Source organism: Dreissena polymorpha, chromosome 11 (genome assembly GCF_020536995.1).
Source record: "Dreissena polymorpha isolate Duluth1 chromosome 11, UMN_Dpol_1.0, whole genome shotgun sequence".
In the NCBI taxonomy this organism is placed as follows: Eukaryota; Metazoa; Mollusca; class Bivalvia; order Myida; family Dreissenidae; genus Dreissena; species Dreissena polymorpha.
The window spans coordinates 76,900,740-76,928,142 of NC_068365.1; the positions used below are offsets into that span (position 1 = coordinate 76,900,740).

General features: G+C 34.5%; 3 protein-coding genes across 5 annotated transcripts in view; 2 read left to right on the plus strand and 1 right to left on the minus strand.

The window, feature by feature from the left end:
* The window catches only part of LOC127850437 (uncharacterized), a 206,112-nt gene extending 196,430 nt beyond the window's left edge, over positions 1–9,682 (minus strand). Inside the window, exon 1 of the mRNA XM_052383473.1 lies at positions 9,533–9,682. The gene's annotated coding sequence lies outside the window, so the exon portion shown is untranslated. The remainder of the gene's footprint in view (positions 1–9,532) is intronic.
* Positions 224–18,397, plus strand: LOC127850431 (coadhesin-like). Of its 3 annotated transcripts, XR_008035285.1 has the most exons (9): positions 224–275; positions 2,150–2,179; positions 10,952–11,122; positions 11,324–11,494; positions 11,765–11,926; positions 13,660–13,833; positions 15,383–15,503; positions 16,354–16,670; positions 17,126–18,397. XR_008035285.1 is itself a non-coding variant. In XM_052383463.1 (8 exons), the coding sequence occupies exons 1-8, from the start codon at positions 242–244 to the stop codon at positions 16,520–16,522; spliced, it is 1,032 nt and encodes a 343-aa protein (XP_052239423.1). In that variant the 5' UTR covers positions 224–241; the 3' UTR covers positions 16,523–17,121. The 3 variants fall into 3 exon arrangements, 1 of the variants encoding a protein (XP_052239423.1); XM_052383463.1 differs by lacking the exon at positions 17,126–18,397 and having other exon boundaries at positions 16,354–17,121; XR_008035286.1 differs by lacking the exons at positions 224–275; positions 2,150–2,179; positions 17,126–18,397 and adding an exon at positions 8,850–8,970 and having other exon boundaries at positions 16,354–17,121.
* A 3,966-nt stretch (positions 18,398–22,363) lies between these two features.
* Positions 22,364–27,403, plus strand: part of LOC127849950 (beta-1,4-N-acetylgalactosaminyltransferase bre-4-like) — a 14,951-nt gene continuing 9,911 nt past the window's right edge. Inside the window, exons 1-2 of the mRNA XM_052382691.1 lie at positions 22,364–22,431; positions 24,889–25,382. Of these exons, the coding sequence (XP_052238651.1) occupies positions 22,364–22,431; positions 24,889–25,382 (562 nt within the window). The remainder of the gene's footprint in view (positions 22,432–24,888; positions 25,383–27,403) is intronic.

A 27,403-nucleotide genomic window follows, 5' to 3' on the forward strand; every position in this document is an offset into this window, starting at 1 on the left:
AAAAAAACGGACACGGCCAGATACAATCAATCAGCTTATGTCATGCGTTATAAAATGAAATAACGATGTTTTTTTATTTGAGGAAAAGCGAGGTTGTAAATTTTGCAAGAGTTAAAAAACTGATTTTCGAGGACAAAACACAGATGATTGATAACATTAAACATCAAAGTAAGCGGTATTATTTCACTTCATTTCGAGCATTATTTCTGAAACTTTGTTGTGAACGGACTTGGTTGAAAACATGGGAACGATATTGATAATAATTTTAACAATAGGTAGGTGCGTCAGTAAAAAGTATCGTACAACGATTTCAATACATATTGATGTCTTTAATTGCATAATTGTGTTAAAATAATTGCATCATACTTTGACTCGATGCTTTATACACGCTCTGTGTATGGTTAATGTAACGTTTAAGTTCTTTGAGGACAGTGTATATTTTTACCATGGCATTTTAGTAAATTATAACATTAGTTTATACAAGTGTTAAACTGATCTTTCCAAATAGTGTTATTATTAACAAGAAATATCTTTAAAAAAGATATACGGCGTTGATTGTGGTTGGAGTTTATGGAAGGTAAAGATTTAAATGAATGAGATCAAGGATAGCTAATATCTTTTTCTGTGCAGTTTTTAGCTGCATTAAACGCAGTACGGGATGTTACGCGGAGTTTTCGCGGCTTATTTTACATTATTACATATTGCTGGTCATAAACCTATAGATACAAAACAGAAAACCAAAGTCAACCGGCCACACGCGAAGTCTCCGTACATATTTTAAATATGTATACGCGCGTTCTTCGATAAAACCTGTTTGAGTGGTTTATCGGGCATTGCTACGTGTATTTGATTCGATTATTAACAGTATCGAGAATCATCGCGCTCATACTTAATACATTAGTCAATATGCTGCAATAATACATTAGTAAATATGATGGAATAATTCTTGTTAATTAATTAAAAATAATATTTATCATGGTATTGTTGAAAACACATTAAGAATCTATTATTGACATGCCATAAATAATATCGCTGGATATCTTCATTTCACATCTTTCTGGTGGTAAAGAAAATTCCAGTTCACCTAGTTCACGCTATAGCGTCTTTATTATATGACTATTATGTTACTGACCGCGAACTCCGAACAGCACATAAGGTCTGACCTTTATATTAACTCTGACATTCAAACACACTAACCACGAACTGACCCCTTATACCTCGCGGGATGAAATGCAATGCATTAAAGTGAGGCATCGCTTCCACTGCTCTTTATACTTTTACATATAACATGTTGACAGGAATATGGAAGTAAGTACTAAATATGAGAACATGGCCTTTAAGTACACAACGTTCTCGCGCTGAAAATCTTCTGAAAATAAAAGGTGCACGCACAAACTGTATTGATGTCGAGATTGAGTGTGAAACTGTTCTATCTATTAAGCCTTTTTATTAGAGATAAAACTGTTTCATGCTGAACACGCAGTAAAACAGTGTTACAAAGACGCGGACATGTTTCCAATATTCTAGTGGTAATCAAATCAGCCAATGCAGTCAATGAAGTGTATTCATCTGTACTTGGCCGCGGGAAGTTTTTTTTGAATTCTATTGGACGCTAACAAAGGTCAGGCTAAGGTGAAAAGCTGGCGTATACAGCTAACGCGGAAAAAATCTGTATTCTTTAAACACTTAATACTTGTATGTAAAACTGTGTTTAACAATTTGTTTCTTTGTTGGATTTTACGACGTTTTGAATATTTAGTCATGTCACGGCGGTAGTTTACTAACTTATACTTTTCCTGGGGGTAACTTATTTCTTTACCAGTACTACGTGTGCTAATTCATGTCAGTAACTGTGAATCGCTCTTATTGTTTTTCGTTAAAAATAGCCGTAGAAAAGATTTTAAGACTAATCCAAAAACACTTTCTGGGGCCAACTAAGCTAGGGTGTTCTTTTTATAATTTTCTTTTTTTCTTCGTTTTTTTGCAATGAGAAAATCTTATATGAGTGATTGGCCTAATTGTCACGACACAATTCAAACAACGTCATTTTATAACGCCATATGCTTTTCTGGTTATGCTGCACGCGATAAGAATTCCACAATTGTAATTCATACTGTTTTTAAACTTATGATACTTAATTTTTTGGCAGCTTTGCTCCAGTCAGAGGTTCAGTCTAAAGGTAAGGTTATAATCAATAGTTTATTTACATATGTGCTAAGTGTAATATAAGTGTAATTCGAATATTAACTTTAACATTGCCCATAACTTTTGCAATATTGAAGATAGCAACTTGATATTTGCACAGGAGTTTGAAATTCTATCCATAAAGCTAATCTAATGGCTAAATTTAAAAATACCCCTGAATAGTATAAAGACTACACTAAGGAGTTTGAAATTCTATCCATAAAGCTAATCTAATGGCTAAATAAAAAAATACCCCTGAATAGTATAAAGACTACACTAAAAGAATGAAACGCAGCAGACACCGGACCCGCCCATTTTTCAATAATGCTGCGTTTACACCATGTTCCCGGCGACCACGGCAATCACGTTTCGGGCCACCATGGAGGAAACGGGATGAACGTGAGGCAACGTAGGGGAACGGAATAGCCAAACGTGACACAACGGGGTTGCCGTGGTTGCCGTGCCAACATTTTAAACTGTCAAAAAATTTGCCACGGCAGTCACGGCGGAAATGAGAAACGTGATAGAACTTGTTAAACGCAACACAACTTGACAGTACGTAGCAGGCCGTAACAGAACCCGAAAAGTGTCCGTACTCTGACGGGAATCCTTTTCTTTCCCCGACATGTTAAGTTTCTACCACGTTGTGTTACGTTTTGTTACGCTTTGTCAAGATAACTACGGCAAGCTAGGATAATTGATAGCCGTTTTGCTACGTGTTTAATCCGACCCGTTACGGTGTGTTGCGTTTTGCAGGCAGATGCGTTACGGCAAGTTGAGTTGTTGTACGGTCTGACACGATTCGCGCGGTCTGAAGCTGAGTATATAAAAGCCGTGCTTCTCAGGAAAATTTCATTTCAGTCTGAACACTCGATGAGCAAACATGCCACCAAGAAAGCGCCGAACAAAGGCTACCCCCCGCGCTGCAAACGACGTTCAAGTAGAGGAACAACCTGAAAGTACTTGCCTTCCACCAAATGCCTCAGAGTCAGTGCCAGTTTCAATCCAGGTGTAAGGGAGGAGCGATACTTCGTATCTTGTCTTGAGATGACTTGAGATATCCGTTCAAGGATCTCGTCGAATAGTTCTGGGGGCATCCTCAGATAATTCTGAAAGGTGTTGATATCTTCTTTGCGGAGTTCTCTGGTAAGAAATGCATCAAAGTGCCCCTGCTGCTGCCTTCTAGCTTCCGATAGCCATGGACGAACCCACAGGGACCTTGGCCTCCTTTTTCGTCTTTTCCCGGACTTTTTTGCTTCTTTCAGCTCTTTACAACGCAAAGATTTTATTAATGCTGCAAATAAGCAGGCAAACATAAAATCATCCTCGTCGTTCACATCCATGTCACTGGAATTATTTTTGTTATAATAAATACTGTTGCTTGAGAGTTTTCTTTTATACCGGGAGCACAATCGTGCCCGAAACCTCTCGGATGTCCACGTTTGATCCGCACGGTACCTTGACAGAACGTGACAAATAAATGGCAAACGTGTACAACGTATCAGACCTGCATGACAAACGCAAACAACGTGCGGGAACTTAACAGAACGCATCGTACCTTGAAGCAACATTTATACATCCGTGGCAAACCGTGGATGAAAACTTAGCGCACCGTCGAAGGGCCGCGTTTTCGCTTCGACGGCACGTCACGGATACTTTGATAAACCGTGAGGAAACTTAGCACAACCTACCAAACCTTGGATTTAAGGTCAAAAATTGCAAAAGCCACACGGCGCGATACGTTTCGGACAAACGGGACTGCCGTGGTCGCCGGGAACATGGTGTAAACGCAGCATAAACAAGGGAAATTACTGGAAAAACAGGGTACCCTACATCGACCCATGGTATAATAGTCAAAAGGCCGGTGAAAGAAACTACGAACACTACTTACCTAGAACTACCTTCCTCTTAATTCACAATTATTCAACACTTTCCGCTCATCGTCGGATCCATTGCGTGATGTTGTTGTTTTTTAGACTAGATTGCACTCTACCGGTACGCAGTTGTTTACCACTATCGACAAAGCGGGGATTTGGGGGCGGTAGCTCCCGATACTAAGGAAATATATAGGATAAAAAGGATTATTAGGTGTTGCGTTAGGTGTTAGGTATTGGGCGCTTAGCAACGATAAAATTATACGCTTTTCCATTCTTTTTTACGTACCTGTAACGTGCAATCGTCCCGTTTTTTATTCACTGCGAATCTGCCATGTACTTTCACTTCAATAACAAAAACAACAAGAAATATATTCTTTATTGTATATGTTATAATAAATATTCCTATAAATTAATAGAATGTGTTTGTTTTTATTTGTCAGTTAATTAAAATGTTTATTTTATTCGAAGATGTTGTTGTTGATGTTGTATTGACGAAAACAAAAGACACGTAAACCAATGACCATGAATCGGGAAATTTGAAAATTGGAAAATTTCCTAGCGAGTTGTAGTTTATCATGGCCAGTCATCTAAGCATAGAGATATGGTATGTTTTCTATGTGTTTTATGTCAAGTTAGGTGTAAAACTGACCACCATTGTGTGAAACACAAAGATATGCCATAATTGGATAACACTCTATGACTTAATTCGGGGGGGGGGGGGTCGAGAATGGCCACCTTTTTTAGCGCTCCCAGGTATATGAATAGCTTCCTTTTTAGACAAGAGAGGCCTCATTTTCTTATATGGGTGCCTGATTTTCACATTTGGCATACGATATGAATCGCCCAACTTTCGGACTCTGACTGGCTGCGACCTTGGTAGTCTACTAGAACCACCGACCTTCCGCCGCTAGTCACATGGATGTCTTCATAGACCACTCCGGCTTGGCACATATTACTTGACTGTATTAACTTACCTTATGATTTGTCACGAATTTGATGATTAGTGATTGGGATATGATATAGTTATTTTTAAGCAAATAATAACGAACACCCTTAGTAAATATCACCACAGCTTTAATGATAACTATACACGCAAATACTTTGCGAACATACAAGTACTCGTATTCGTGTACATAATGCATCATCAACATATAGAGTATATCCTGTCTAACAAAGCGTTTCTAGCCACTAAACAGTGCATGTTTATTGATGCAGGAGTTTGAAATTCTATTCATAAAGTTAATGTAATGGCTAAATAATAAAAATAGACCCCCCTATATAGTATCTATAGACTATATAGGCTAACTCCTGTGATATTATTATTGTCATGTATTGTCTCTTTCGGAGTATATAATTCCAAGCACGATCGGACATTTCCCTAGAACCGCTGATCGTTCAGCTTGGTTACACCAGCACTTAAACCAGATAGACACAATCGTAAGGTCTACATCATCGGACATTGTACTAATTAATTAAGCAACATGTATGTTTAAATGCATTAAGTAACGACACATCTAAATTTAATGAACACAATTAAATCATCGTTATTCAGTGTGTGTGTGTATGTGTTTTGTTTCTGCTGTATGCGCACATGTCTTATTATTTATGCATTTACAGTGTATCAACTTTAAGCCTTATTTAGTAAGCATGTGTTACATTTTCGCAACGTGTGACCAATAACATACGAAAATATAAACGTACCTGATGTCGCTTTTAGATATGTGTATAGAAACGAAATAAACACATGTTGTTTCTAAATATACAAATTGCGGTCGATATCAACGTCATCACATCCTGTCCGTATTTTGAAAGATTTAATATACGTAAGCAAGTTTGACGTTTTCAATTTATAATACAAACAACATGGTGTAGTTTTACAATTCACTCCCAACATCCTGAATCAAAATATAGACACAGCGAAAAATCTTGCTAGGAAAATGTATATACAAATTGCAGTCGATATCAACGTCATCACATCCTGTCCGTATTTCGAAAGATTTATTATTCGTAAGCAAGTGTGACGTTTTCAATTTATAATTCAAACAGCATTTGCATTTTCATAAACGAAACGTTACTTTATGTTTACATTTTAAATTTCATTCAAATCCATCAAGAAATGGTTTAATTTTAAAATATGTTTGAATGTCTTACGATATGAGTAATGGAAATAGACGAGCAAATTCCTGTGTATGGCTATTACTCGTTCCTCCTGTTCACCTTTGACGAGGTTGTACAGCGTATTAATAAATCGTGGTAAATCTAGATGTCGCCATTTTGTTGCATTTTTAAGACATGATTTGCACTTTCACAATTGTTGTTTGTCCAACACTTTGTTTACTATCAACAGAACACTTTGTCATAACATCGTTCATCATCATTATCTTTAAATGTATTTAATTGTAAACAGCCTCAGTAATGCTCATATCAATCAAATTTCATTTTAAACATGATGTCATGGGATATGACAAAAGTTTAAATGCGTCATGTTAATTGATTTGCACCAGTTAAGTTGGAAAGTTATTGAGACAAAAATTTATTCAGCTTTATCTCTTTTGACCCTATCCCCCATAAAAAGCACACACTAAAACAATGTCATACTGTGAACAAAAAAAGAAAACTTCTTTGGAATATACGCTGACGTTTGTACATGTACATAAATACATCACTAAGCCTTACATCGCTGTAGATGCGATGGGCATTGCAAGTTTCGGAGCATACCGAACACAAGTAATCCATTTCAATAACAATATTAAAGTTTATTATATGATTTATTAAGAGTTGAGCTTAATCAATTAATTTCCCAATTTTGATGAAAACGACGCTAATTTTCCCAATTTGACCGGTACCGGAGGCAGTCCCAAAGTGGTGAGGTAAAAAAAACGCTGATGGAACTATCGGAATATCTCCCGCTTTGTCGTTTAAACATAAGCAAAATATAATCTAAAAAGTTGTGCGGTAACTCCACAGAAATAACGGATTGTTTCTAAGTAATTAAAGTATAATGACCACGTGCCCCGTCGGACTAGCAAATTCTTTATTTACTTGTCCGGACTTACAATTTGGTTGTCCCGGACAGTCGGACTACCGTTTATGTCGAGCCCTGCAGTGTTGATTAGCATATAATGTTAATTCCAATCACTTATTTCTTTTATTTTGTATGTTGATTACAATAAGCAATTTTTGACATCAGGATATTGATATGTGTGATATATGTTTAATATAGTCAGTATTGATTAGGCTTAGCATTTAAAATGTTAATTGGAGCGACATCAGGTACGTTGTTATTTTCGTATGTTATTGGTCACACGTTGCGAAAATGTAACACATGCTTACTAAATAAGGCTTAAAGTTGATAAACTGTAAATGCATAAATAATCAGACATGTGCGCATACAACAGAAACAAAACACACACACTGAATAACGATGATTTAATTGTGTTCATAACATTTAGATGTGTCGTTACTTTATGCATTTAAACATACATGTTGCTTAATTAATTAGTACAATGTCCGATGATGTAGACCTTACGATTGTGTCCATCTGGTTTAAGTGCTGGTGTAACCAAACTGAACGATCAGCGGTTCTAGGGAAATGTCCGATCGTGGTTGGAGTTATATCCTCCGAAAGAGACAATATATGACAATAATAATATCACAGGAGTTAGCCTATATAGTCTATAGAGACTATATAGGGGGGGGGGTCTATTTTTTATTATTTAGCCATTACATTAACTTTATGAATACAATTTCAAACTCATGCATCAATATACATGTACTGTTTAGTGGCTATAAACGATTTGTTAGACAGGATATACTCTATATGTTGATGATGCATTATGTACACGAATACGAGTACTTGTATGTTCGCAAAGTATTTGCGTGTATAGTAATCATAAAGCTGTGGTGATATTTACTAAGGGTGTTCGTTATTATTTACTTAAAAATAACTATATCATTTCCCAGTCACTAATCATCAAATTCGTGACAAATCATAAGGTAAGTTAATACAGTCAAGTAATATGTGCCAAGCCGGAGTGGTCTATGAAGACATCCATGTGACTAGCGGCGGAAGGTCGGTGGTTCTAGTAGACTACCAAGGTCGCAGCCAGTCAGAGTCCGAAAGTTGGGCATCCATATAAGAAAATGAGGCCTCTCATGTCTGAAAAGGAAGCTATTCATATACCTGGGAGCGCTAAAAAAGGTGGCCATTTTCGACACCCCCCCCCGTATTAAGTCATAGACTGTGATCCAATTATGGCATATCTTTGTGTTTCACACAGAAGTGGTCAGTTTTACACCTTACTTGACATAAAACACATATAAAACATACCTTATCGCTTTGCTTAGATGACTGACCATGATAAAATACCACTCGCTAGGAAATTTTCCAATTTTCAAATTTCCCGCTTCATGATCATTGGTTTACATGTCTTTTGTTTTCGTCAATACAACATCAACAACAACATCTTCGAATAAAATAAACATTTTAATTGACTGACAAATAAAAACAAACACATTCTATTAATTTATAGGAATATTTATTATAACATATTAAATAAAGAATATATTTCTTGTTGTTTTCGTTATCGAAGTACATGGCAGATTCGCAGTGAATAACGGGACGATAGCACGTTACCGGTACGTAAAAAGAATGGAAAAGCGTATAATTGTATCGTTGCTAAGCGCCCAATACCTAACACCTAACGCAAAACCTAATAATCCTTTTTATCCTATATATTTCCTTAGTATCGGGAGCTACCGCCCCCAAATCCCCGCTTTGTCGATAGTTGTAAACAACTGCGTACCGGTAGAGTGCAATCTAGCCTAAAGAACAACAACATCACGCAATGGATCCGACGATGAGCGGAAAGTGTTGAATAATTGTGAATTAAGAGGAAGGTAGTTCACGGTAAGCACTGATTATTGTACCATGGGTCGATGTAGGGTACCCTGTTTTTCCAGTAATTTCCCTTGTTTACTGGAAAATGGGCGGGTCCGGTGTCTGCTGCGTTTCATTCCTTTAGTGTAGTCTTTATACTATTCACGGGTATTTTTTTATTTAGCCATTAGATTAGCTTTATGGATAGAAATTGTAACTCCTGTGTAGTGTAGTCTTTATACTATTCAGGGGTATTTTTTATTTAGCCATTAGATTAGCTTTATGGATAGAATTCAAACTCCTGTGATATTTGACATGCATGTGCATCTCATGGAGCATAGGGACCGTTAAGTAAAAATATTCTATTATACTACATATATACAAGGGATACAACTGTGAAAATTCCTGCACACAACCATGGTGTAAACAATAGCGAAAAATTTGCTTCCAAACGCAATAAATACGCCAATTAAACTGTATTACAACAGCCAAGACATTTATCTTTCAGAAAATAATACACTTGGCAATACAGTACAAGCTTTTCATTGAACTAAGAGAGAAAGTTTCATTCAAAATGCTCAAAAATCCTTACTTGGACACAGGTGTGCACAGCTGAAAACTGAGAATTCTAGAAGTAATTTTCGTATTCCTTTGTTATAAAGCTCTTTTGCTGGTACATATTCCTTGGATAGTTTTTTTTCATAGTAAAATAGAACATAATTACTTTTTAGTGAGCATATTTTGCTAGAAATTCATATCAATCTGCTTCAATTTCACAATGACAATGTTTTACTTTCATTTTGGATACTTCACATGTATTTCTAACATGCAATTTGATTGGTTGAAATTCCACTGCAGTAATAAATCCAGCCATTCACGTTCCACGTAACATTACCTGACAAATTGCATACAAATCCTTGAAGATAGTAGAAATGTAAACAAATTTAATATTTACGGTGTTTTACATATATGCAGTTACATGCAATTATGGAAGGTGTCTACTTTGATTAATAAAGTGTCTATGGATAATAAAACAAGGTAAAATTTGCTCAACTTCTCTGTAATTATTAAATTATGAAACAAAATGTGTCAAAGTGGGTGTGCACACCTGTGTCGCATTTCGAAAATTTTACCGTTTTTCACGAAACTTTCGTTTCAAACACAACTATGAACACTTTTACTGCTATAAACATAGTTATTATCTGATAGACATATGTCTGAACTGTTGTTATACAGTTTTTTTGGTGTAATTATTGCTTTTGGAAGCGATTATTTTGCTATTGTTCAGACCATGATGTTGTGCAGGAAATTTGACAGTTGTATCCCTTGTATATATGTATATAGTATAAAAGAGTATTTTTAACCTAACGATCCCTGTGTCATGGAGCTGCACATTTTGAGAGGTGCAAGGTCAAGGTCATTCTTCAAGGTCAAAAACAAATCCAAGGGAAGTAACAAGCTTTAAAGGGAGATGATTTATATTTATCATTTGGCAGGTACAGATAATTTTCAAAAGGGAAGTAATATTTTTTAAAGTAATATAATATAAAAAAAAATCAAAATAAGTATTTAGGTTTGTATTGTATTGTTCATATGTGTTTACGAATAAATAAATATATAATTGTTTCAACCAATTTAATTGTAATATAATATTTTAGATGTATGTTTTATTTAAATATAGAGGTTATCTGACGTCAACCTCAAGAGCGATGATAAATAGTTAAAGTATTGAGAAAAAGTCATGCTACCAGTGTCAAATATTATTAAATATTACGTTATCATAAAATTTAGTTGTCCATTAGTATCTCATTTTTGTCACAGTATTTGGTAAATTACAGCATACGCACACGAAAGCCTTGTATCAACGTATTCAATGCGATAAGTTTACTACAATCTTTGACACTTTATTATGTGGTATAATGGAATTCTAAATCTTAGAAAATTAAAGACTGCATTTAAGAATTAAATAATACAAGTATGCTCATTTTAAATTTAAATACACCATTATTAGTTGATGGCAATTGGACGGATTGGTCAACTTGGTCAGCGTGTGCCATCACATGTGGGAACACCACGCAAACAAGAAGTAGAGCATGTACTAACCCTCCAGCTGCCGACAACGGGACGGACTGTGAAGGGACTTCAGATGATTACCAGCCATGCCTTAGAGAACCTTGTCCGGGTATATGTATACACAACTGTATTTAACTCAGATGAAAATGCTATGCTAAAAAAACAACGATTAATCACATTTGCTTCGTATGTTTGTCTTTGTGTTCTTATTTAATGGTCGCATACACAACTACAAAAAGCGTGCCTTGTCTTTAATATAATTAATTCAAAATGAAACAATAATAATTAACTAAATAATCATAACTATTAGTTGACGGCAACTGGACTGATTGGTCAAGCTGGTCAGCTTGTTCTGTAACACGTGGAAGCGCAACAAAAACTAGAATAAGAACTTGTATCAGCCCTCCACCTGCACACAAGGGCACAGAGTGTGAAGGTGCATCGGAGGATTATAAGTCCTGCGTACATAAACCCTGTCGAGGTATACGAGTATAGTTTATTTATAAAGTTCAGTGTGCACAGTAAACATTAATTGTATAAAACTTACTAAATCGAGTGCTCGCTCAAGTATAAGTGTGCATGTAATATTTCTTTATATATAACTACATCAATCGAACATAACATCTTTGACAAATTTAAGTATGTGAAATAAATGTTTTAACAAGATGATTAAGTCGCCGACATGAACAGCTTTTCAAATCACATATATATGCACTAATAGCGTCTTAATTACCTATATATTTCCATGTAGGCTGGGGACCATGGAGTGAATGGAGTTCATGTTCGTCAACTAGTGGTGTAGGAATACAACATCGAAACAGGTCTTGGTATTCTTGGCCCAGCTTCACAAGTATAGATGATTTATGTGATGGCGATTATACAGACGTACAGATATGTATGCCAAGCGCATTCGGTATGATTATACATCAAATATAACAAACATATTTTTAAGCATCAACTGGCACTATTTACACGCTCCATATCGACTATTATAGCAATTTTCTTCCTGGATAAAACGAATCGGAAACGAGGCTGACTTTGTTAATGTATTGCTTTGCTAATAGAGACATTACCATGTTCAGTAAACAAAACTGTTAAGTAAAATAATGCAGTTGATTTTAGTCCTTTCACGTTTTGCATAACTTAATTGTGTAAATAGATAATGTATTGGTTACTTAGTTTATACAATAATACAGAATATATTTTAACGATTACAACAAAGCTGAATTTGATAACCAAACGTTATATGACATGATGCTTTAATTGAAAACTTTAATTTTAATATTATTTTAATTGTGCTGTTGTCAAAGAAGAGTAATGTTGCTGTGTTATTTCATGGAAGTGTACATAAGTAAAGATCATAGGCCGTTCATGAATACATATATGTTTATTTTAAAGACTGTATACCAATTAAATGAAAAGGATATATCAAATATCATACTATGCTTCAACCCATGCTAACGACAACAACATCTTTTCGGACATAAGGTCGGGTAACTTTTAAAATTAACTGGACCTCGCCAGATTTAAACGAACCACGTTCTTTTTTTTCACGCAAACCAGAAAAATGCTGTTTTGTCAGTTTATCTTAACATATTGCCGTTCATATGTTATTGCAAATAAAAATTCAGTGAATTTTTATACAATAGTTTGAACTTTCAACTAAAAGTAAAGAAAGCTATAAAAGAATATATAAATTTTAACTATTTTTAAATAGTACTCGTAGAAACTGTGCAGCCGTTTACAACGCTAACCTTCGCATCATATGTTGACAAGGTAAAGAAATATTGGGAGTTCGTATCGTTCCCCGCTTTCGCTTTACAATCACTACACGAATTCCAAACTGTTTGTGTTTCGCTTACGTAAAAAACTCCATATTTCAGTAGTTCTGATATAAGCGCTAAGAGTTTACTACGTCATACGAACAAATAGCAACTTGGCTTGACTGGTTGGTAATAACCCATCATATTTTATCGTATTTTTTTAAGTAAAACAAACAATGTTTTAACAAATCAAATGTTTCGTTTTTATTTCCAACCAAAAAGATGTTTACTCTAATCGTGTTGTAGGGCACGAGGACCGAACGTTTCTGAAATAAAACCGGACCTCAAGAAATTGTATCGGAAATGTTCGTTTTCCGACAACTTTCGCATGGGTTGATGCTATCGATAAATTATATTGTTTAATATAAATACATAAAATATCAAAGATGTGTAGATAGTAGACGTAAAATGACCGCTATGTTGCCATAGTCACATCGTGAGCCTCGTATTGGATTCATCAATATTATACATAATTAAGCGGCGATAATCGCTTAAAATTAGAATGTGAATGATGCCCATTGGTTAAAGGAAAATTGTTCACACACATGCTCTTTAATTTTGTTCAACATAGTTCTAAACGGATATTTCAAAGGAATTATTAAGATAAAAAAATCGGGATATAATTTAACTAAAATATTAACTTTCGTACTATTGATCATGTTTGAATCTGTAGTTGATATTGAGTATCGCAGTTTATTTATCTTTAAATATTACATAGTTATATTGTTTTATTGTACATACCATTTTTAGACAGACGGTTTGATTGAATTATTAAATATTTCATACTTTTTCCATGGTGTCACCTTTGAGATATTTTTCGAAGATGGTGGATGGACTCAGTGGTCATCATGGAGCACGTGCTCAGTCACGTGCGGTATTGGACTTAACCAGCGAACACGTTCTTGCACAAATCCTAGACCTTCCACATTTGGTCATCATTGTGAAGGACCAAATATTGATGTTGCTATATGCAACAAGCAACACTGTCCTACCTCAGGTATTTGACCAGCTGATAAATTAATACAAATTTGCAATGTCTTTCTGTTTATCCTATTGTTTATGACAATTGCTTGAATGCTGTACTCATTTACATTAAATATTTTATACCGTCGATGTACATGTTTTACCAAATACATTCAAAGCAATTAATGAATTCTTGATATCCGACTTGATGTAAAATATTACAACTTAAAAGGGGGATTTTTTAACTTAAATATAAAACAAAAATCGAAGCTACGCACACCAATTTTTAAGGAGTTATTAGAAATTCATTTGTCTACCTGTACGTTCGTTTTTTTTCTCCGTCTTTTTTGCATTTCGTCCATTTATAGCATCACATTTATAAACTTTTTACTATCAAATTTAAACTCTTAAGTTGATATAAGGTGGAATGTCGAGACCAGACATAAGGTTTTCACCTTTATAATTTATGAAGTAAGTTTTAAGGTATAAATTTAAACTTCTGGCTATGTTTTTTTCGAAAAGTTTTACGAGAGATTATAGAATAACAGATTCAAGTCGCAAATCATATGGACTGGTATTACTTTTTTTTTTAATTGGTTTTGCTTATAAAACTGTGTTTATTTGGTAAACTTTGCATATAAATTTCATGTAATACTTTAAATATTTGGTCAATTACAAAATTGAAACCATAATTGATTAAAACGTGTATTCCTATTATGTTTAAAAAGACATAATACCTTTCGACAAGTCTGGGCTTGCAAACATTAAATTAATTGTATAAATGTAAACAAAACAACTTTGCTAATACTTTATCGATTTGCATTTGGCTGCCATTTCTTAAATCGTTATTTGTAACTGGTAAATGGTCCGCATGGTCCTCATGGAGTAACTAGAACAAGTGTACAGAGAGCGAAATAATTAGTCGGTTCAGAGAGTGTACCACACTTGAATCATCACCGTACGGGCCCATTTGCATTGGTCATAGTGCGGACGTACGCCCTTGTGTTTCAGAAGGTACAGTCAGTAAATAAACACACTATATACATCATACATGCATTAGACTCAGATATAAAGGTAGCCTACAGTTTGAAAGATGAACTTGGAATCCTGCATGCAAAGACCATAACATCGGCTAAATGACCTTTTTACATTTTGTATTGTCACTACGTTAAACATTTCACAAAGCTTCAACAACTTGTCGTCAAATATGTCTAATACAATCAGGCATCGTCAATGGTGCATGGCGGTCTATTTTATATATCAAGTTACAAAACATTTTCGACGGTAATTTAAACTATGTTCTTTAAAAAAAAAACACTATTTGTTATAATAAATTATTGTACATATTGAATTTATACGATGTATACCACACACCTGTTGCAATACGGAATATAAACTTTGTGTTTACCCTAATCGTAAAAACATTACGTTTTTGAATGATTTTATTTAAGGAATAAGTCCGGATCTCAAAGGTAATTTTCACCATTGAACCGGTGGTTTCAAAAACATGATTAATGTAGATATCAAGTTGTGTGACTTGTTGTTATATACATTTTATAATAACTACGTATGTTTTTGTTAAGTCCGTTTGAGGGATGGTCTTTTGGAGATTTACGTAAATGGTCAATGGGGAACCGTGTGTGATGATGAGTTTGACTCCAACGATGCAAAAGTGGCTTGCAGAATGCTTGGTTTCGATAATACGTAAGGATTTTATATATTATTTATTTTTATTTGTCTATATGTTTTAATTACAAAAGCTTATGTAAAGTTAGATGAAACATTCTACACCTTCTGGTAAATTGAATAACTACGCGATAATCATCTTTTCTACAAATTATGCGCTTAACTGAACTACTATGTTGGTAATTTAATATTGACAAGGTTTTTTATAAACACAAGGTGTTTACTTAATATTCGCTGGACAGATCTAGTTCATTTAATATTTAAATGTTTTGTATAAACACAAGATGTTCATGAGCTTATATATATTATATATATAATTGCTCTAGTAAATAAAGTATAGCTACGTGCAGATGACTTGTAAAACATCATTTTCGCTTGCATGTATTATAACACAGTGTTCAGATGCGTATTAGTGAATAAATACATCGTCGTACCATTTTATCTCTACTTATATATGTTACTGCTTAACCGAAGTACAAAAGGCTGATCTGAAGTAATTTTTTAAGTGAAATAAACTTATACACAAACATAATTTTCTGCGAAAGAATGCGCATTAAAAACGACATACCTAGACCGGGTGCTATAATCGGTCCCCGCCGAAGAATTGCTCTTGGGCTAGAGAGAACCTATCAAGCTATCAAGCTATCATTGTTTAAAACAATGTCACACAAAACAAACAAAAACACATCAGTTTATCATAAACGCACACGTGTCGTCCAAAGCTAAAATTCTTTATCATTCTCGACGACAGGTAAAACATTTTTCTAGACATGAGTGCATGCAGTGTTATGAGATGTTTCGTATCGGGAAAACTGCATGTTCAATAACATGTAGATAGTATCGTTATCGTTTCTGTTTTTATTTTTAGTCAAACAGCCAGATTAAGATCGGATGTGGTTAGAGGAAACGTGTCAATGCCGATCTGGTTGGATGATCTTCGTTGTAACGGCAATGAAGATTCCTTGCTGGAGTGTTCCCATAATGGGGTGGGTACCCATAATTGCAACCACAGCAAAGACGTTGGCTTGGTCTGCTGAGGGCCCATATTTGAATAATGCTTCATTATGAACACTACCACATGTTGACAGAACAGTAGTCATATAAAGATGAAATTAAACAGTTCGTGAAAGGAAACGATTTACACATGACACTTGCTTCGAGAGGAATTCACTTTAATATATTTGTGTATGTATATTTTTCATGAAAACATATGTTTGGACTAATGGTTACATGCAGTTGCACATTTTATCACGTAAAACAAAGTTTCCAAAATGCTATTTCAGTTAAGTCAATACACGGGTTTCCGTGTTTCACTCTAGCAGTTCTTTTTGTGATGCTTCACACATTTATATTGGATTATCTTGCGAGGTCACTGACCAAGGCCTATAACTCTTTCCTTCAATTTAGCAGAAATATGCCAGTTTTTCACTTAGGAGAAGTTAGGTTAACATTTGTGGGCAACAACCTAATATCTAATCTACACAGACCTTTAACTTTTACCAGCCTTAAAGCATAATTATGCTCCCTTTTGTACTTTTGTGTTAATATGCAAGTTAAAATTATTTTCAATGTTTGTATGTTGCAAGTATATTTTTCTGTAATAACTACAAATATTCAATTAGACTTCACATGCCTTTCAGATCGTCATGTACGTTCAACAACAAAGGTCAATAACTCTGAAATGCAATTGAGAAGACTTATACCCCGTATTGTTCTTGAAGTGCTTAGGGTCTTCGGTTGAGTCATTGCGCCTAGTTTTTGCCTTCTTTATTTTAACGTATTTATCTGGTGAATATTAAATCTGTTCATTGGTGCCTGCTGTAATCACAGTGCTCACTAATCAGCGGTGACTTAAATACAGATGCAAAGAAATCTGTGCAATAAATAACTTACAAATCAGCTGAGAGAATAGTCTGAAGATAATTTATTTTATGGTGCAGTCATACATTGATTGGACTTTCACATGGAATGGCCCTTCATTACTCAAACGACAAGAAGTTTATTTTAAATCGCGCACCATTAGTCAAGTATTCCTGTAAAGAATGTTTATTGATTCCTTAGAAAGAAGTCTTAACTCTAAAGGAAGATTTGAGTAGACCATAGGAGGAAGATTAATGTATTCCTTAGGAATAACAAGTGAAATTTGAAATGAAACATGTTTTAATTATTTAATGATTTTCACATTATTCTATAGTAAGAATTCAAGCCTATCAATTCATCATTCCTCAGCCTATAATGAATTCATTCCATCTAATCAAAACACATGTAACAAATAAATGGACAACACGCAGGCTTTTTTTAGAAAGGAACTCTGTTTCAATATTATTTGGATAAACACACACACACTCTTAATTGATTGAAAACGTAAGTTTACTGAAGGTCCATTATTATATGTTTTTGTATGCAGAGTGAACATTGTGAGAATTCGAATTACAAACGAAAACATCTATAGTGGGGGGGGGGGGGGGGAATTAAAGTAGAAATATTGATTGAGCATGAATGTATATGAGCCTGTATATATAAACATCATATGCCTTTTTGCTGCCTTCTGCCATTAAGTTTTGGTGTGTTGGCTAAGTTGCAAAATTGGCGTCAAATATCAGAGTTGTTTTCATAAATGTATTAGTTTTAAGCATAATGCAGGTTTAATCTAAAAAGAACATCTCAGTCACTTTCTGTATGTTTAATGGCATTTTTAAATGGAGAACATAATAAAATAACAGTTTGGGAACATATTTTACACTTACAGCATATAAGACCAATATGTAACATAGTAACCATGAAAAACTTGAGTATATGTCTGAATCTATATTTATGAATACTCGGGATAATTCAATATTATGTTTGTTTTCTACATATCTTGTATTTTAGATGAAAAAAGTCATTGCATGAAGATTAAGTGCTCAGGGAACATAGTTGTTTCGATTACTCACAATTAAAAAAATATTTGCTTTATGCTTTCTTTAATGCACCTCCATAATTTAACATAATGTGAAACTTATGCCCATGAATATTCGTAAAATTAATTTATTATTTAATTTTAATTGTTAGCCTAGCTAAGCACACAGTTTGGAGAAGAAAATAGATCTCCGCAATAAATAAAAACATGATGATAACAAAGGTATGGAATTGCGTAGTGAATAACACTTCATACGAAATATATTAAAATATGAGTATGTTATTTTTGCTAAAGAAATCATTAATGTTTGCAATAAATCAATATTTCTTATTCAACGAGGACCTACAGATGTGACTTCACTTTCTGCGTAATTTGGCCTTACAGCAAATAATGGATACAACACTTGTTTCTAACTACGATACATTGGTGTAGTGTTTTGACGGTGAACTGAAGCTATCAAGAGTTGGCATAAATCAATATGTCAACCATTTGTCCACTATAGAAGCACAGGGTTTGCATTTTACGCAATTATCAACCGGATGCCATTATCGTAATTGCCGTTGAAATTCTTGCTGTATAATAAAAAGTTAAATCATTTATTTATTTCAACGCTCGCATTAACGTTATTTTTTTATTAACGATATGTTAAAATCAATACGACATTTGTGTTGTTATCGCAACAGTTGCTATAAAACTATCAGATATTTTGAAGGGTATTTACTTTGCAACGAGCACAGGCAGTAAAAATATATTGGGCCTTTCGATTTTTGCTCACCTGAGCACAATGTGCTCATGGTGAGCTTTTGTGATCGCCTTTTGTCCGTCGTGCATCGTGCGGCGTCAACATTTGCGTTGTTAACACTCTAGAGGTCACATTTATTGTCCAATCATCATGCAATTTGTCAGAAGATTGGTCTGAATGATATCTTGGATGAGTTCGAAAATGGTTACGTTTGCTTGAAAAATATGGCCGCCAGGGAGCGGGGCATTTTTTTTTTAATATGGCTATAGTAAAACCTTGTTAACACTCTACAGGCCACATTTATTTTCCAATCATCATGAAACTTCGTCTGAAGATTTGTCCCAATGATATCTTGGACAAGTTCGAAAATGGTTCCGGTTGCTTTAAAAACATGCCACCAGGGGGGCGGGGCATTTAAATTGATATATATGGCTTTAGTAAAACCTTGGTCACACTCTAGAGACCACATTAATTGTCCGATAATCATGAAACTTTGTCAGAAGATTTGTCCCAATGATATCTTGGAGATGTTTGAAAAAGTTCCGGTTGCTTGAAAAACATGGCCACCAGAGGGCGGGGCATTTTTCCTAATATGGCTATATATGGCTTTTTAAAAACCTTGTTAACATTCTAGAGGCCACATTTATTGTTCGAATCTTTGTCAGAAGATTCAACCTAATTATATCTTGGAAGAGTATGAAAATGCTTTGGTTGGTTGAAAAACGTAACCACCAGGGGGCGGGGAATTTTTCCTCATATGGCTATAATAAAACCATGTTTATATTCTATTTGAATATTCTCAAAGTGTAATGTAGTAATATTTATTTCGCAGGAAATTACTTAAGGGAGAAAAACTTTTCATAGCTTGCATTGTTTGAATTCCAATCATGAATGTACACTTAATTACTCCAACTGACCCTTATAATAATTTTTGCTCATGGTGAACTTTTGTGATCACCTTATGTCAATTTTCTGTCTTCTGTTGTGCGTCATGAATATTTGCCTTGTTAACCCTGTAGAGGCCTTATATATTTTCGGGTCTTCATGAAACATTGTCAGAAGATTTGTCCTAATGATATCTTGGATGAGTTCAAAAATTGTTCAAGTCAGTTGAAAAACATTTGTTGGTCATTCTTCATGAAACTTGGTTAGAACATTTGTTCCATTGATATCTTGAGCTGCAATGAGCAGGTCATTTTTTTATCTCAGGTGAGCAAATTTGGGCCTTTCAGGCCCTCTTGTTAGATCACCTGATCACAACGTGCTTAGGGTGAGCTTTTGAGATCATCTTTTGTCCGTCGTCCGACGTCAACATTTTGCCTTGTTAACACTCTAGAGGCAACATTTATTGTCCGATCTTCATGAAACTTGGTCCGAAGATTTGTCCCAATAATATCTTGGTCGAGTTCGAAACGGGGTCACTTGAGAACAAAAACTAGGTCAGTAGGCCAAATTAAATAAAAAGCTTGTTAACACTCTAGAAGTCACATTTATCTTCATCAAACCTTGTAAGAACATTTGTTCTAATGATACCTCGGCTGAGTTCTAAAATGGTTTCGGTTCGTTAAAAAACATGATCGCCATGGGGCGGGGCAGTTTTACGCATATGACTATTGTAAAGCCCTGTTAACACTCTAGAAGTCTTATATTTACTCAAATCGTCATGAAACTACGTCATTACAATTGTCACAATAATATCTTGGCTAAATTCTTAAATTGTTTCGGTCCGTTGAAAAAAATGGCCGCAACATGGCGATGGCAGTTTTGTTAATATGGCTAAAGTAAAACATTGTTAACACTAAAGCAGTCACATGTATCGTCTAATCTTCTTGGAACTTGGTCAGAACATGTGTTCTTATGATAGCTCGGCGGAGTTTGAAATTGGTTCCGGTCTGTTGAAAAATATGGCCGCCAGAGGGCGGGGCAGTTATGGTTTAATGGCTATAGTGAAACCTTGTTAACACTCTAGAATTCACACTTGTAGTCCAATCTTCATGAAACTTGGTCATAGCATTTGTTTAAATGATAGGTCACTTGAGTTTTAAAATGTTTCAGGTCCGTTCAAAAATATGGCCGCCAAGGGGTGGGGCTGGTTTGCTTCTATAGCTATGGTAAAACTTTGTTAACACTATAGGAGTCACATTTATATTCCAATCATCATGAAACTTGGTCAGAACATTTGTTCGTATGATAGCTATGAGGGGTTTGAAAATGGTTCCGGTCCGTTGCAAAACATGGCCGCCAGGGGGCGGGGAAATTTTTCTTATATGGCTGTTGTAAAACCTTGTTTACACTCTAGAAGTCACATTTATAGTGCAATCTTAATGGAACTTTGTCCGAAGATTTGTTCTAATGATAGCTCTGCTGAGTTCCAAAATGGTTACAGTTCGTTGAAAAACATGGCCGCCAGGAGAGCGGCAGTTTTTCTTATCTGACTATACTAAAACCAAGTTAACCACTTTAGTTGTAATTAGGATGTTGGTGCACAATAATAATGATGATGATGATGATGATTATTACCAGCATTACCAATTTTACACCCCAAATATCTCATTATCATTATTGCATTACTCAAATTAATAATTGCAAATACTTCAGTTCGTTATGCCTCCGAATGAGGGCATATATTGATCGCACTGTCAGTCTGTCAGTCAGTCAGTACGTCTGTCCATCACACTCTGCGTTTAGGTTTCGAAAAATGCTCATAATTTCTATGTCGATTCAGATGTAACATTCATATTTGGTATGCATGTGTTTATGGACAAGGCCTTTCCATACGCACACACATTTTGACCCCTGTGACATTGACCTTGAACTTAGGGTCCGCGTTAAGGTTTCGAAAATGCGTTTAGGTTTCGAAAAATGCTCATAACTTCTATCAAAGCGTTTATAGGGAGCATATGTCATCCTATGGAGACAGCTCTTGTTATCTTTATTTTTGCAGAAATTAAAAATAGTGGTAAAACCAATAAAACAACAAGAATTGTTACATCTCTATAAAACTCATTTATACCTGTGCTTGGATTGTTGCATTTAAATAATTATGCAAGTATTGTGTAACACTTCCTGAAAATTGGCTCCAGTTAACTGGGCAATACCATTAAAGACCATTGTCTTGTTTCCATAAGGTGTCTATTTGCTTTATATTGTAAGAAAGTTAAAAACAATATGCAGTCGCAATTGATTTGATCTTTGTGAATATAAGGTAATTATATATCTGACTTGACTCAAGGTTCCATGGTCTCGTTAGCGGACAGGGTAGCACTTGACCAGGATGCGCAGACGGGTCTTAAACGAAGCAGGCAGTATATTGCATAAAACCCATTTTCGCACGACGCAACGTATACTGTCCAAATATTACGTGTTTGTAATATACCTAGTATATTTATTTTTTTGCTTTTGACGATGTCGCTTATATCTTTGAATTACAAAAATATGAGTCAATAGTTTGCAAAGAATTTTTTGGGTATACGGCGTCAAACGATATTCAATTTGATTTCTAAAATTAAAAAAATAAATATTTTGTCTTACATTGAGCATTTGCTTTTACATACGGCTTTAAACTATAATCTTGTTTATTGAGTATCGAATTGTTTTGTTATATGTTGTTCATCCAACTAGAATGCTAAGTAATACAAATAGAGAACCCTTTGCGGAATGAGCAATCTCTTGAAGTGCATATAACATAACCCAAAAGCTAAACAAACACAGATGATGATGTTCTAATTAAAGAATTATATGCTCATAACGATACTACAATTTCTTAAAGCGGGTATATACGATTTTGTCAAATATTTATGAATTTATATAAACCGTGTAAAAAACTTATTATATATATATATTTCAATATAAATTAAAGAAAAAGTTAAGAAGAACATGTGTCGAAAAATTCGAAATAAGCCAGATATTTAATTCTGAAATTGAAAACGGCTGTACAGCCGAATTCGCCAGCATGTATACCATACATGTATGATGTGCATCTAAACTTAGTTTAACGGTTTATTTGAATTCCTGCAACGATATCTATTCATACGACACACGAACACTATCTCCGATCCTAATACAAAGACGAATGCTTCGGTTATTGTAGGAAAATATATACGTCACTATCGGCTCGATGCGCTAATTTGTCTTTGCTGCATTTTATGAAATTCGGCTTTAATGTATCATTTTTCTTGCCTATTTTGTGTTATTGTAACATATTTTATCAATATATTACAATTAAACACATATAAAAAATCGTATATACCCGCTTTAAGGACGCAGGCATTCTCTTAAATCGTATACAAGTTTAAGAGTATGTTACTCATGCGACATGTGGTCTAATCTATCGATTTAAATGTTTTACGCGGTGAACGAAATTGATAACGATGTCATTGTCGCCGAATGCACTGTGTTAAGCATGTGGATTAACATGTGTCGTATAAATGGACAACTTTGATTATGGTTAGCGAGATAAATATTTCTGTTGTAACATAAAGAGACAGTGGTTTGAAAACTTGGTGTGTAATTTTCCGATCTTTATCTTTATTCATCCCAACGAGCATTTTGACTTTCTTTTTTACTAGTTCAATGCGACTCGGATATCGGAGTTACTCTCGAAACGAAACTAATTGAGATGTCTGAAGTGTTTTATTGTGAAATAAGTGACGGTGAAATGTCATGAACGGACAAAACGGACGTTTTTCAACACTGTGAATATTCAAGCGAATGTTTAAGCAGCCAAATCTGTTTTTAGAAGACCATTTCGAATACACGCTAATATTAAAACGGAAATTGCTAGTGGTTTTTTTTAATGAAAGAAACACACACTAAGGAATCAGAATCTTCAAATCACAAACATAATGTATGGAAAGTTACACATGGTGAAATAATGCACACGAAGACACCAAAAAATAGAACGTTTAATCTCGTGTTTAGAGAATAAAAATCCAGTAATTTTCGTATATGCAAAGATTGCGGCATTCTTTGAAGTATGTCTGTGTTGGTGTTATCATGATTTCATAATGAAGATACAGTCTCAATTGGCAAATAACAACATTTGCTGAAGGTCATTTACCTTCTTATAAGTTTTAATCAAATATTTAAACATTTTTTCATTGTGTCATAATTGTGATGGCATTCATTTCGTGTCATGCGAAGATGCTCGCCCAACGTGTAGGAAAACCCCAGAAAGACAAATTTTACAACGAGTGTACAGTTATTCAATAAGATATTTATTGACACTAGAGTATAAATATGTACAGAAATTACAAACTATGATAGCCTCATTATTTAACAAAACCGCAAGATAGATAAAAACTAGTACATGAGGTTTTATTATGTAGTGCTATTATAAAATTATGCACCAATAAATATATATCAGGTAATTGTTTAATAATGCGAAAATTCCTGTTGCTAGTTTTGGCAGGTGCTATCGTGATTGGTTTGTACACCTATGTTACCCCAAAGCTTTCTCAGCACGGGACAATACCGTGGCTTCAAGACATTCGATTGGCAATTTCGACAAATGAAAATCCGTATACCAATAACCTGTCTTCAGTAGAACAAAAAATATTAAATGTTACATCAAACAAGTGCAAACGCGAACTTCTACTAAAAGGTGAACTGTTTAATTTATCTAAAACAGACATATTAACCGATTTACCTTTGGATGTGCTAAATTCGCACGACTTCCTTCCTGTGAAAAAGGGCGGTTTTTACGAACCTGAAAATTGTGAACCATTGACACGTACTGTGATTATTATACCGTATCGCAACAGAGAGAAGCATCTGAAAATTATCATCAACAATCTGCACAGGATTCTACAGAGGCAGCAGCTGAAATACGGAATCTTTGTCATAGAACTGTCGCTACCCACCACGTTCAACATAGGAGTCCTCATGAACATGGGGTTCTTATTGGCAAACAATATCAGCGAATATGATTGCTTTGTCTTCCATGACGTCGACCTTATTCCTCTAGATGACAGAATTGCATACCATTGCGACGTGTCTCCTAAGCACATGTCCGCCTTCAACACGAAATACGCGAAGGTGAATATTGCCAAGGCTCTTCCTTATTCCGCCTATGTGGGCGGGGTTATCAGCTTACGGGGCGTGGATTATAAGAAACTGAACGGGTTTAGTAACGCCTACTTCGGATGGGGAGGAACGGATGATGACATTGAAATTAGAGCTAAGGCAGCGATGATACCATTTAAAAGGGAGAACCAGAACATCGGCAGATACTACGCCCTTCCCCATCAAAGAGATAGTAATAACACGGAAAATCTTTTTAAAGGATCTTTGTTGAAATCATCGAGAAAAAGATATTTAAATGAAGGACTTAACACTGTTGAGAAATGTTGTAAAAGGGTATCAATTGTGTACAGAGATCTGTATGTACATGTAACTGTATCGTGTGATGAAAATATTGTAATGAACCAACTTCTTAATTTGTAAATTATGCGTAGAGTTATACTTGCAAGTCTACTTTTCGCTGTACTGAATACTTTTATACGGTGTGTGTGTGTGTGTTTTGTAATAAGTTGTAAATTCAAATCATCGGTATTTCATGTATACACATTAAAATGTGTTATTTTGCATGTCCAGAAAAAAAAACATTAAGATAGCATAGACTTGTTTTTTTATCAACTGATATATAATTAACAGATTCAATGGTTTTCAATTCACTTTTAAAATAAAAGTAAAGGTAATGATGCACTATTAGAATAGACACCTTCAGTTATTGCCGGTTTTTAATTATCTCCCTTGTGTGACGTCATGCTATGATAATCGAGTGTTTCGATTGTAAACGAGAACAGAAATCTTGTTTGAAAATGTTGTTTCTTTGTCAACGATGTAAATGGACTTAACATATGCACGACAAGTTTTGTACTTACCTAATTGTTAGTAATGTATTATTTTCTAATTAAATTTTAATATGTGGTTTATACTGCTGATACAGCATCTGTATTGTTCATCAGAGATCGTGATCGGACGACTAAATACTGAAAATCCAACGAAACAAAACAACTAAATAAGCCGTATTCTTTCTTATAGTAAGTCTTTTATAAATGATGTTTAAAACATAATGATACATATATTTATTTCATCACAATTATAAGTGGTGTGGATATTGTTGTTGTTCGTCAGCGAGCGAACGTGTAAGAGATTCATGTAATCAATTGTAAAACAAAGCCCTAAAAAAGCGGAATGCATAACAATTGTTAAATTTTATCATTTTCTTTTCCATTGAATGGTTTTTCGTTTCATTTACATTGAATGATAATATTAATAAATGTTAACATACATACGGAAAAGAACTCTGCATATTATGCAAAATGAACTTTCTTTGCATGTATATTGAAATCTCTTTACTAATGATAAGGAGAGACACAAATCTAGCATTTTATGATCTATAAATCTATATATTCAATTTATTAAACGCAAGTATTGTTTACCCTATTGTGATTGCTTGTTTTCATAATGATGTTTCGTACACTGAAATAACGTACTTAAATCTATACACGTAATAGCGGAATTTACATTTGCCGGTACCCGTTAAATTACATTTCCTATAATGTCTTCATTCTTTTTAATGTTAAAATATTTTATAGAAGCAAATGTTCAGTATTTTGGCTTTAAAATTTGGCTAAAATGACTACTTAATATGTCAAGGGGGAATGACATGGGGGTATCATAAATTGTGTTAAATTACCAGACACTAGGCTGCAACATGTGGTTTATGGAGGGACCCAAGTATAGGTCCCTGGGTTTATGACACCTTGTTTTCTTTGTAATTGTCTGGGCAGAATCCGATCAAAACGAAATAATCGGTTGTAATGAACAAAGGTGCAATAAAACACCGGCAACAATGCTGCAACAAAGAGTGTCAACATTTGTGTCAACAATTAAATCAAACAATTACATTATTCAAGAAAATATATTTTATGTGTAACCAGGTACGTATTTTCAGAAAAATAAAGTCTCATATCAGGTACAATATGTTGCGTACATAAAAACGATCTATTTAATTGTTGTTTTTTTTCAACATGACTTGTTTTCGTTCGTAAAATTTAATTTATTCTGAAATAAGTTCAAATGATGAGAATTTTTTTAACAAAAAAATTGTCGCGAAGAAGCGCAAGTATGGAGATTTTTTGTCATAACCACATACCAAGCTCTTACATTGTGTTCTACTCCCGAGTTTTATTCAGACATAACTAGTACAATTTTTAGCTCATCTATTTTTTGAAAAAAATTTATGAGCTATTGTCATCACCTTGGCGTCGG